This window comes from Physella acuta, unplaced genomic scaffold (assembly GCF_028476545.2).
Source record: "Physella acuta isolate Inbredline_101_S28 unplaced genomic scaffold, ASM2847654v3 ptg001372l, whole genome shotgun sequence".
Classification (NCBI taxonomy): Eukaryota; Metazoa; Mollusca; class Gastropoda; family Physidae; genus Physella; species Physella acuta.
The window spans coordinates 250,001-262,498 of NW_026732887.1; the positions used below are offsets into that span (position 1 = coordinate 250,001).

The following is a 12,498-nucleotide window of genomic DNA, read 5'->3' on the forward strand; positions in this document are numbered from 1 at the left end:
AGGAAAATCAACTTTAAAAATTACAACTATCAAAATATAGCATTGTAAAGCAATTTAATAAATTCATTAAAAATATACATACAGGAAAACAAGTTAATCTAACTTCACCTGTTTCTTTCACAATATGGATATATGCAGCATTAATGTCAAATACCACAATGGAATCTTGTTAAGCAGTAGAATGTCACATTAGGTACCAGCTAGGTGGTCTGATGGAGGGTGGTAGAGAAAAGATATAAAATACCTTAAGTAAAACGACATGGGTTCCACATGTAACATTATTAACTAAACCATGACGTCGCATAACAGTTTGTCAAAATTTAATATCTTGAATTATTTGAACCTTTCTGGGGACTTGCCTTGTCCCCCTAATCAACGAACCTCACACCTCTGTTATAAAGGTTATGAAATAAATACATAATCTTATACAACTATTTGTGCGCAAACCTTACTTCTTATTGTTTTAGAGTTGGGTTAACACGAAAATATATTAGTGCAGATTTAATATCCCGATATAATGTTGCTAGAATAAAAATCTAATTTGTCCTTTAAGCCTTGGAGGGTCGTTGGACCCTCAAAAGAAATATGGTCCAGTCCTAAACACATCCAGCCGTCTCATTTGTCTCCTCCTCATTCTCCTCCCCTAGCCGGCTTTGTACTCTGCAAGAATATCTTCTATATGTCGTTGTATAGTGTCTTGTGTGCATATTACCTGAACTTTTTAGCCTCGACAATGCTGAAGCCAAAAGGACCAATCAGATTGTTCATTCTTTCACATACCTCAACATTAAAAAAATAATCGTAGTAGTAAATCACCAGAAATCTGAAATATCATTGAAATCTGTGAAGTCAGATGCTATATAAGGAAAATATTCCGTCTGTCCAAAAATAAGTATCAGGAAACCCTTCTATTTTATCAGTTACAACAGGTAAGTGATATAACAAAAATACTTCCTTTATTAATCTACCAGGGACGTCTGTCATAAAAGTGACAGCAACTGACGGAGACCGCGGCAATGACGGTGTTCTATCATATTCACTTCAAGACAGCACTGTGCCCTTTGTAATAGAGAGCACAACGGGAATAATGCGAGTTGGTATCGGTCTGGATGCGGATGTTAAAGACTACTACACGGTCATCGTACTTGCAGAAGACCAATCAGACACGACGAAACGGACCGGAAGTTGTACGGTGACCATCAACGTAAAAGACGAGAACGATAATCAGCCCGTGTGTGACCCCATCGCTCCCTTTCTCATCACACCCAGCACTAACGTGACCAATTTCTTATGGCAGTTTTCCTGCTCAGATAAAGACGTGTCAGTCAATGGTCTACAATACACTCTGGTCTCTGGAGACACTTACAATCTCTTTGAGGTCGACTCAACTAAAGGGTGGGTCAGGTTAAGGTCGTCTGGTCCATTCCAGGCAGGGGATTACACGTTAGTGTTTACCGTGTCGGATGGTCTATCACCCGCAAGAACAACAACAATAGCAGTAAAAGTAAAAATTAGCCAGACCCTGGTCTTTACTGGTCTACCAAAAGTTGTACAGGTCTACGAAAACACAAATGTATCGGAAATCATAATGACAGCTTCAGCCTCAGGGACCTACGAGTTAATCTCATATTCAATTCAGAGCGGCGATTTACTATATTTCAACATTCACCAAACTCAGGGCACCATCAGACTTGTCAAGTCACTTGACAGAGAAACGTCCCCTACGTCATACACTCTTGTACTGAAAGCATCGACTGCCTTAGGTCTTGTAACTTCTGGAACTGTCACGATATCAGTATTGGACTGTAACGATAATGCTCCAAAGTTCGGCAACAGCTACTACAATGGTGCTATTTTTGAAGGCCCAGATGGACTAGCTACAACCTACACCATCACAGCTACAGATCCAGACAGTGGTAACAATGCAACTATAGATTATTCCATCCTATCTGGAAACACAGGAAATGTCTTTAAATACTCCAACACAGGCGTTCTCTCATTGGCTAGTGTGTTGGACTACGAGACGACACAATTCTACACACTAGTTCTGTGTGCCACAGATCGCGGCACTCCAAACAAACTCAGCAGCACTACCCTCGTCTTTATAAGAGTGGACGATAAGAACGAACAGAATCCAATCTTGATCAGCCCAGGTGGAACTGTGAACATCACTTTACCTGAAGACACGGCTACCGGTGCTAACGTCTTTAACATCACCGCCAGCGATAAAGATTTCGGTACACAGTTGACCTACTACATCACCAGTCAGTCAAATACAGATCAGTTTTCTGTCAATGAAAGGCTAGGTGGGATTTACTTAAACTATCCCATGGACCGCGAGAGTTATCAGTCACTGACCTTGGTAGTTAAGGTAAACAATACCAATAATCAAACTAACACAACAACCATCGGCATTACAGTTTCAGACGTCAATGACAATGATCCGGTATTTAGTCCAGCAATGTATGCAGTCAATACAAAACACGGTACTGCTTCAGGTGCGTCTATAGCTACACTTACAGTAACAGACACTGACAATGGCGCTAACAGCACCATGACGTTAAATATCACATCAGGAAACACAAACAACGCCTTCAAATTTGTAGGAAAAGTTTTGACATCAAATATCCTTCTAGACGCAAACACCAACTCACTTTATATTCTTGAAGTAATGGCAGCTGACCATGGAACCCCACCTCGCTACTCTACAGCTTTAGTCACAGTGACCATAGACCCAGAGTTCAAACAGCCCCTTTTTAACCCAACATCAGACTCTATCTCTGTTTTAGAAACTAAAACTGCAGGAGATTTAATATACAACATGGACGCGACAGCTAACGGAGCAAAAGAACATGCAAGTGGTGATTTGCTTTATTCCATAAAGTCTGGCAACTCTCAGAATAAATTTTACATCGAGCCATTGGGTGGAGAACTACAACTAATCGAACCTTTAAGCTACGCTAACACAAGCTCATACACACTAGTTGTACTAGCACAAAACATTCTCAATAACTCACTAACCAGTACGTTCACCTTAAATATAACCGTCACACAGGTCAACTTGTATGATCCTGTTTTCTCGAACACTATCTATTCCTGGTCAGTCAACGAAACGGCAAAAACTGGAACAATCGTTGGACAAGTCACTGCGACAGATAAGGATGTTGGTCAGTTTGGAAAGTTGACATACTCAATGGAGTCAGGCGCGCCTTTTACTATCAACTCAACAACAGGTGTGATATCGTTGACTGGCTCCCTAGAATATTCGACAGCAAAGAGCTACAACTTTTACGTTAAGGCGGTAGATAATGCAGGGGCCAGTAGTCGATCATCGACTAGTGTGGTCGTAATAAGCGTCACTGATTTCAACAACAACTCGCCTGTATTTACAAGTAGCGTGTACAACGTAGGAGTTCCCGAAACATTTCCTTTGGCGGAGACTTTCTTCTACGTCTTGGCTACAGATTTGGACTCTGGAACATTTGGTGAAGTGACGTACGCTATTACTAATAACAGTTTTGGGATTTTCCAGATAGCGAAATCCACAGGTGAACTTTCATTGAACAAAAGTCTGGACTACGAGTCCAACAGAACTCACGTCATCATTGTAACTGCGTCAGATGGGTCCAACACAGCCTCAGCAACCGCCACTGTGACCGTCAAAGATGAGAACGATAACACACCAAATTTGGGTTTCACCAGAGTTGACCTCGAGATTTTCTCAAACATTGTAGTAGGGACATTGCTGTATGATGTCAACACTACAGATAGAGATGTTGGTGTTAACGGCGACTTGAATTACATCATACAAAGCGGAAATGACGACGGTCTTTTTAATGTGGACATTTCAAATGGAAAAGTAAAAACGACAAAATCGTTTGAATCGACCAGCGGGTTTTATACGCTTGTCATCGCTGCGATCGACCAAGGTATTCCACCACTTTCCGGTACTGCTACTATCGGTATCACCGTCAACCCTGTATCTCAGGCACCTTCTGGAGACTATTCATTTAGTGTGAAGGAGAATCAGCCTATAGGAACCGTAGTAGACACTATACCACCTGAGAGAAATTGGACTGGGGACATTTTTACCATAATGTAAGTATTTGTATCAATTGTATAATTCCTGCAGCCTCCCAATTTATCCAAGAGATAACGGGTTGTGTGGTTTATTAAAAAAGACAAAAATCTTGATATAAAGCAAAAATAACTTCCTTTTTAAATTGATTAATTTGTTTTTAAATTAATTGTCAACTTGTAAATGTAGACACACTTTGCTGTGTTTATTTAATTGATCGATACTAATTTTTTAAATTTTTATTAAATTTACCGGCACGACTATTAGGACTAAATCCACGATGAAAATCTGTATTCAGTCTCGCAATACAAGTTTTAAAAACATTTATTATCTTTGATGTTCAAGCTCTTAAATGTTCTGAACTAATTACCAAATAGATCAACTTAGATAAAAATCCTAATATATAAAAGCCCATATGCGCACTTCTTTCTTTCTGTCCGCAAAATATTGCCACAGGATATGAGATCAATATCTTCAGCGATAATGAAGAACTTGATAGGACTTTTGTTGAAAATAATATGTATGTTAGATGATTTAAATGTATAACCTAAATTTTATTTAAAGAAGAAAAATAAAAATAAATTCATATTCGAATGTAGAAACACAATTTCCATCATACAACCGAAAATGTGTTTATAGTTATGAGAATAACGCAATAAAAAATGACGTCACATGCCACATCTTTACACAATGGGGAGAACACAACACTTATGGCGTCATCGTCCGATTTTAGAATATAAAGAAATGAACTATCTTATTCAAATTTGATTAAAATCTAGATTCTATAAATCTACGTATCAAGACGTACGCTATTAAATATATACAATTTTCTCGGTCAAACAAATACAAATTACTTTAAAAAACAGCATAATGACCATTGAATAGCTGACTTTTTAACGGAACCATTTAAGTCTCATAATCAGTGTGTAGATGTAATATGGTATTCTGTTGTATAATAATATATAGCCTTTAATTTGGTTTTGATTTTTCTAATAGGCATTGTTAGCCTATGTTATTTCAAATGTGCCGGATGTTAAAACTATTTAGTTATTTCTTTGCTTTGTCTCTAATATCGTTCATCGTGTAGTAAAGCACAATGCGTTTTGACCAATAACTATTTTATAAAATATTTTTCTCAGACATGTATAACATTAAAAATATATAGACCTATAATTCACGGGTAACGGGTACCGACGGCTAGTATATAATAGTTTTGAGTTTGTATAAACGTTTTTTTTTTTGTTGTAAACATTAGTTTTGTGCTTTTGCTTCATCTTTCTATTATGTGGGAATACAACAAATATATTATTTTGTCTAATTTTCTATCTTTTTAAGATGATTGATCTAAATTATCTTGATATCACTCACTACGAGCATGGTTGCTTTCAACTGGATCAGTATCGTGCTAAAAGTAAATTTACATGGTGTAAAAAAATTATACTCGTAAGGTTAAAGGCCTCGCTGCTGAAAAACAACTTATTCAAAGTGAAGTGTTGGTATTCCCATGGGTGCACTGATTTACAATATCTAATGTTTGCCAAGTAGTTAGTATTATTTTCTAAGAAAATCTTGTGACTTGTTTTTGCTTTTTTTAAATACACAGATATTTAATTATCTTTTCGTTGTTGTCAAAATGAATTAAAACTGAGTCAGACAAGTAGAAACATACTGACACGTAAGCAAACAAACACAGTTATACCAACAATCAATCACTCCCCTACACACTCACAAAAAAGATGCACACATTTATTCATATATATATATATATATATATATATATATATATATATATATATATATATATATATATATATATATATAATGACTCACACATGCAAGCTTTAACGCACATACACAAACACATACACACTCACACAAACACACACGGCAAGAGTGCTTTTGTAGCTTTAGAAAAAAATATTCTTGAAACAGAATCAAGCTAATAATCGTGTCTTTCGACAAAGTTAAAACTTTGACCTTGATTTCAGAGGTGGAAACTTTAACCAGACGTTTAGTCTGACCACTGGGGGTATGCTGACCACCAACAAAGTGCTGGACAGGGAGACGTACGCATACTATGTCTTGCTGGTCTCCGTTCAACGTTACGACAATACGTACGTCACCAAGGTCAGTTCGTTTACTTCCATGTTGTCATCCCTATTCATTTTCACCATCACTGATTTAGTAGTTTTTCCGGATATAGGAAATGTGTAGAAACTACAGTACCACCGAACCCGGGAAGGGGTGGGAAAGGGTGTTAAGAGGGCTAAAATCTGATTATGTAAAATGTAAAAAAAAAAAATTAAATTTCAAACTTGTAGTATCGTTCATCTATTCCTTAATAATACTTTTGGAAAATCGTATTTGCAGAATCATCATTATTTTACCGTTATCAGCCTTAGATCTTTAGGTTATGGACATAATTTTGTTCAATTAGCTGGAATGGGCTTTGGATGTAGACAGTGAGCTAGCTCCCTTGAACTTACATTTTTGTGTGCCTTCGCTGCCCTCCCCCCTTTCCTAAGAATATCTAGCTCAGATGGTCTGGATAAGATACGGTGGGTCCAACTGAATCCAACTACCTCTATCCTGATTGGCTAGAAAAGGAGAGTCCCACTGAGTCCAACTAACTCTAATCTGATTGGCTAGAAAAGAAGGGTCCCACTGAGTCCAACTAACTCTAATTTGATTGGCTAGAGACGATGGGCTCCTTAGGTTCACCTAGTTCAGAAGGACATCGTCATGATAGTATGGAGCTTTAACTCCTTGAGTCTACATCTGTTGGATCATGGTTCCACAGTATATAAAAATCCCATGATATCCAGCAACAAAATTGATCTGTGTAGGTCAGTAAAAAGAAAATTGTTGTCTCGATTTAAAGTCATTCGCTGCTAGAACATTGAGAATATTAGCGCTTGTTGCTGTACACGGCATATTAATATTGATATTCAGATCTCGGCCTAAACTCATAAAATAAGGAACGCGGAAAGCTATTTATAGCCTTTAGAGTACTAGCTTCGTGTCTGTGCTCCACCACGGTAAATCTTTTTTAACCAACTTGGGGACAGAACAATACTAAACACAAACGCAAATACAAACACAACGCAAACACAAACACAAAGAAAAACACAAAAACAATGCAAACACAAACACAATGCAAACTAAACTGCAAACGCCAAAAAAAAAAAAAATACAATCAAAAACACAAACGCAATATAGTTCTTTATATTTATATTTCTTATAGTTATTTAAATAGAAGTGTATTACTATATATTTAAAGAAACTCATTTATTTTCTACTTATTAGTGCGTTACTATATAAAAGCTTGTTATTAAAACGTTTTTTTATGAAATGTTTTCCCCGTACTTTATATTTTTTAATGCACTAGAGTTGCATAAATAAAAACCATTGCGCACCTAACAAACTTGATATCACGCGTATAATAGTGCGGAATAGTTGGATGAGACTGTCTACTAATTTGGACACAATTTAAATTAATTAATAAAAAATTAATTAGGCATCGATTTAAGTCAAATTGAATGTCAGATTGCATTGTCTTCATGTCTTGACCCACGTGCCAACTTTGAACCGTATGCAGTCAGCTAGAAGTGCCAGTGATTTCACTCGTGTGTTTCGATTTAGACAAAAAGACTGACGACAGATCAAGCAAGTTAAATACAAGTTTGTAAATAAAACCGTGTTTTACCTTCCACAGTACACTTTATCAATCCATACTAATTATAATAATGCAACAATAATGTCCTCATTTTCATCCACGGAATTCGCATTCACATTTTTTAAAAATTAGTGTGTGTTGAATTTCTTTTTAAAATTATCTCCCTTGGCAGAATTACTAAATATTTTGATTTATTTGTTTTTCGACCCTACTGTTATTAACATGTATGCACTTTTTCAAGGAATTAAGCGAAAATATTATTTGACTATGAGCCGTTCAATATGTTTTAGCAATATGCGGGTATTTAATATTTTCTTACCGTTATGCAAATCAGTAAACCATGTGGCAACTATAAAATAAATTTAAATCGTTATATAAACAAACCCTACTCTTATACTTGTAATAAGACAATGCGATGCAATTTAAAATCACTGCATGGTCTGATGTTTACTTTTATGGTTCTAAAATGTATAGTGATTACGGAAGAAAGGAAGAACTGACACACTACCACTTGGCTTATATTATAGATTACCACTGGTGTGTTGAGATAGATTTGTAATTAAATTTAATTTTAAATATTTTTAGAAATTTTATTATATTATTTTAAAAGTCGCGTATGCTGGTGAATAAAAATAAATTATTCATTGAAGTACTTGGAATAAATATGTATTGTTGTATTTATCGGATCATTACATATTTTTTAAAGATGTGAACATCTTTATTGCGATAACATCGATGACAAAGGAAGTTAATAAAACAACGCACCAGGCAATTGTTTGTAAATATAAATAAACGGCATGGCTTACTCAGATATGAAGAAAGCCAGAAATGAAGAAAGCCCTAAGTATACATATAATTTAAACTGATTTTATTTACCTAATTTTATCAACAGCAAGTGATTGTCAAAGTGGAGGACGTCAACGACAACTACCCCACGTTCAATAAATCCACGTTGACGTTCACAACTGTAGAAAACGTTCCTGTTGGTCAATTCATTGGTCAGCTGACGGTCACCGACGCTGATGAAGTCAACAACGCCAACAGCCAATTCACATTGGCCATAGCCAGTACGCTGGGCAGCTCGTATTTTGCCATGGACTCGACGGGGAAGATATCTGTGAAAAAACAGTTCAGCTACGAGGTGTTCCCTACCTTTACGTTGTACGTGACGGCAGTTGATGGTGGCAGCCCCAAGCTGACGTCCACGGCGACTGTGGTCATCAAAGTGACCAATGTAGATGAAACGATCAAAGTTATATGTAAATACATTTAGATTTAAATTTTTAACTATTTCAGCAAAACACATCTTGTCAGGACAGTATGATAAAAAAATATTACAAAACATTACAATTTCAGAATACTTTTATATACATTATAAAGAGTTTAGAAAATATACTTTTTAAAGTAAAACTATAAAATGATAAATAAAAGTGTTAATGCTTAAATGTCGAATAGAATTTCTAATTTAAGACCACGCTAGTAGGCTGTTACCGGTATTGAAACTTTTTCAGACGTAAGGAATTTGTTAAGCTAGATGTTACATTTGGTAATCTAATCGACAACAGCAGATATAAATCCTATATACCGTTCACCACATAACTAAAAAATATATCAAATTTTACAAAATAATTGAAACCACTTATACGAAAACAATCCAGTATTCACCTCAAAAATAAAAACAAAATCACATTTGATAAACTAAGCGACAACATCTAATACAAAACCCACCCATCTTTCACCACGTAAATAAACATCATATTTGAGAATCTAATTGACATCTTGAAAAAAAAATCCCCACCCATCGTTCAGGACATAAGTAAAAATCACATTTGACAAACTAATCGACAACACCTTACACAAAACGCAAGCATCGTTCACATCGTCACTTAAAAAAACTAAAAATAAAGAAATCACATTTGACAAACTAAGCAGTGTTCACTAAAAATCACCAATTGAGAATCTAATCGACATCTGAAAAAAAAAATTCCCACCCAGCATTCAACACGACAAGCTTCATCTCCCGGGAATTCCCACACGACGCTGCGTCTGGTGACGTGGTCTGTACACTGACCACGGCAGATTTCGGCCTTGACACGTCGGTAACCAGGAAGAACGAGTTCACTTCTGTCGGCACTAACGTCTTCAATATCTCCAAGTAAGTTTTTTTCTTGAGTATGCAGCAATTGTTGAATGTTTTAAAATGTGTTTAATGTGTTTTGACTATTTTAACAAGCATTCAAAATCTGTTTTTAAATGTAGTCAGTAATTATTCATTATATATCAAAAGGTATATAATACACGTAAAAATAAGTTTTAAAAATATGTGAGCAATATTTTTTTTTTAAAGTAGGCCTTTTCTTTAAACGTTGAATATAAAAAAGAACTATTCAGTATTGCGTTGAATAACTGAAACTTATTTATCAGTAATAGATTAAGAAGCATGATGGAATTTTATTAAAATGACTCTCATTGTAACAAAAAAAACCTTGTCCAATTATTAAGTCCGAAAAATACTGTCACTAAATTATAATTTCCCAAGACACATTAGTCAGATGAAGAAGCTTTCATCTGCTTCAGAGACTTCGGCATATGAAGTGATAGTGTGGAAAGCACTATACCCAGCCGCCTTTGTTTTCCTAACGTAAGTTAGATACCCATCAGAGCTGGGTGGAATCAGGGATGTTCCATTGATTTTTACCCGGATTCGAACTCGAGTTAACAGTCTAGCTCTCTACCATTAGGCCACGCCGGCCCATGTAAATGAAAACATTACAAATCCATCACAAAAATGTTTTTTTAAAACAAAGTTAACACCTTTCTTGTTTAAGGACGACAGGTGTTATGACCGTGAACCTGAAGGACAAAATCCTCGAGAACGCCCGCTACACCCAGTGGGTCGTCTTGACCACCACGACATCCGCTGGCACCGAGTCCCGTGTGGGCGTGGTCAGGCTGGACACCTTCAACAAAGACAAGCACCTGGTTGCCGTCGTTGTCAGCGAGACGGAAGCGACGCTGGAGACCAAAAGGCAAGTGTTAGCTTTGTCAGGGATCCATGAAGTATTACATTTTTAAGTGATTCATGTGGTGAGGTGTTGTAGGGGCAAGTGTTAGGTTTGTCAGTGATCTACGAGGTGAGGTGATCTAAAGACAAGTATAACATTTGTCAGTTATTCATGTGGTGAGGTGATCTAAAGACAAGTATAACATTTGTCAGTTATTCATGTGTTGAGGTGATCTAAAGACAAGTATAACATTTGTCAGTTATTTATGTGGTGAAGTGGTGTAGGGGTGAGTTTTACATTTGTCAGTTATTCATGTGGTGAGGTGATCTAAAGACAAGTATAACATTTGTCAGTTATTCATGTGTTGAGGTGATCTAAAGACAAGTATAACATTTGTCAGTTATTTATGTGGTGAAGTGGTGTAGGGGTGAGTTTTACATTTGTCAGTTATTCATGTGGTGAGGTGATCTAAAGACAAGTATAACATTTGTCAGTTATTCATGTGTTGAGGTGATCTAAAGACAAGTATAACATTTGTCAGTTATTTATGTGGTGAAGTGGTGTAGGGGTGAGTTTTACATTTGTCAGTTATTCATGTGGTGAGGTGATCTAAAGACAAGTATAACATTTGTCAGTTATTCATGTGTTGAGGTGATCTAAAGACAAGTATAACATTTGTCAGTTATTTATGTGGTGAAGTGGTGTAGGGGTGAGTTTTACATTTGTCAGTTATTCATGTGGTGAGGTGATCTAAAGACAAGTATAACATTTGTCAGTTATTCATGTGGTGAGGTCATCTGAAGACAAGTATAACATTTGTCAGTTATTTATGTGGTGAGGTCATCTGAAGACAAGTATAACATTTGTCAATGATCCATGTGGTGAGGTGGTGTAGGGGCGAGTATTACATTTGTCGGTTTTTCATGTGGTAAAGTGACGCTAAAAAAAGTAAAGAACGTATCGAGTTTGTCAGCGATTCGTGTGCTAAAGTGACACTCAAAGAAAATATCAGGTTTATATATATATATGTTGATTTATATGGTGAGGATACCTAAATACAGGAATAACATTTGTCAGTGATTCACGTGGTGAGGTGACGTAGAGGAACATATTGCATTCGTCATTGAGTAATGTAGTAAAACAAATACTACATTTGTCAGTGATTCATAAGATTAATTGGTTAAACCAAACTTCCAATGGAAATAATACCACTATTTCTTCAGAGCTAATTTGACGACACAGCTACAGCAAGCTTTCGTTAGTCCTAACGCCATAAAAATCTGGGACATCCAGACACCTACTACAGCAGCAACACGAAGACGACTTTTGGCTACAGAGTAAGTTTATACAAGTCTGTCTTAAATGTGTTTTATATAGGTTTTAAAGAATGCAACTAGACTGCGGTAGTCCATATTACGAGAACTAATAAAGTTTAAACAATTTATAAGGAGATGATGATAAATAATTTTCATTATACATGTACTGGATTTGATATCTTTAAAATTATTTTAGGCCTCCTTAAATAAAAACTAAAAAGAAAAAACCGAGTTCTGACGTTTACCTCCCTTTGATTTCCAGATCGGTGGCGCTGGCCGTTGTCTTAGCCGACTCATCCATTGACGACATTGCTAACGTGGACAAATCTAAGACATTCCTAACCCAAACAGCTGCTTTAAAGGTTGGGTTGTTTTTTTGTTGTGTTGTAGTATACGGAGGTGCGGGTGTTTAACTGATCGTAT

The 12,498-nt window shown here is 36.3% G+C and overlaps 1 protein-coding gene across 1 annotated transcript in view; it reads left to right on the forward strand.

Annotated features, from left to right (window-relative positions):
- Positions 1 to 12,498, forward strand: part of LOC131927098 (protocadherin Fat 4) — a 54,111-nt gene that overhangs the window by 16,797 nt on the left and 24,816 nt on the right. The window contains exons 12-18 of the mRNA XM_059282757.1: positions 972 to 4,098; positions 6,067 to 6,205; positions 8,647 to 9,013; positions 9,750 to 9,909; positions 10,583 to 10,783; positions 11,983 to 12,096; positions 12,338 to 12,437. Of these exons, the coding sequence (XP_059138740.1) occupies positions 972 to 4,098; positions 6,067 to 6,205; positions 8,647 to 9,013; positions 9,750 to 9,909; positions 10,583 to 10,783; positions 11,983 to 12,096; positions 12,338 to 12,437 (4,208 nt within the window). The remainder of the gene's footprint in view (positions 1 to 971; positions 4,099 to 6,066; positions 6,206 to 8,646; positions 9,014 to 9,749; positions 9,910 to 10,582; positions 10,784 to 11,982; positions 12,097 to 12,337; positions 12,438 to 12,498) is intronic.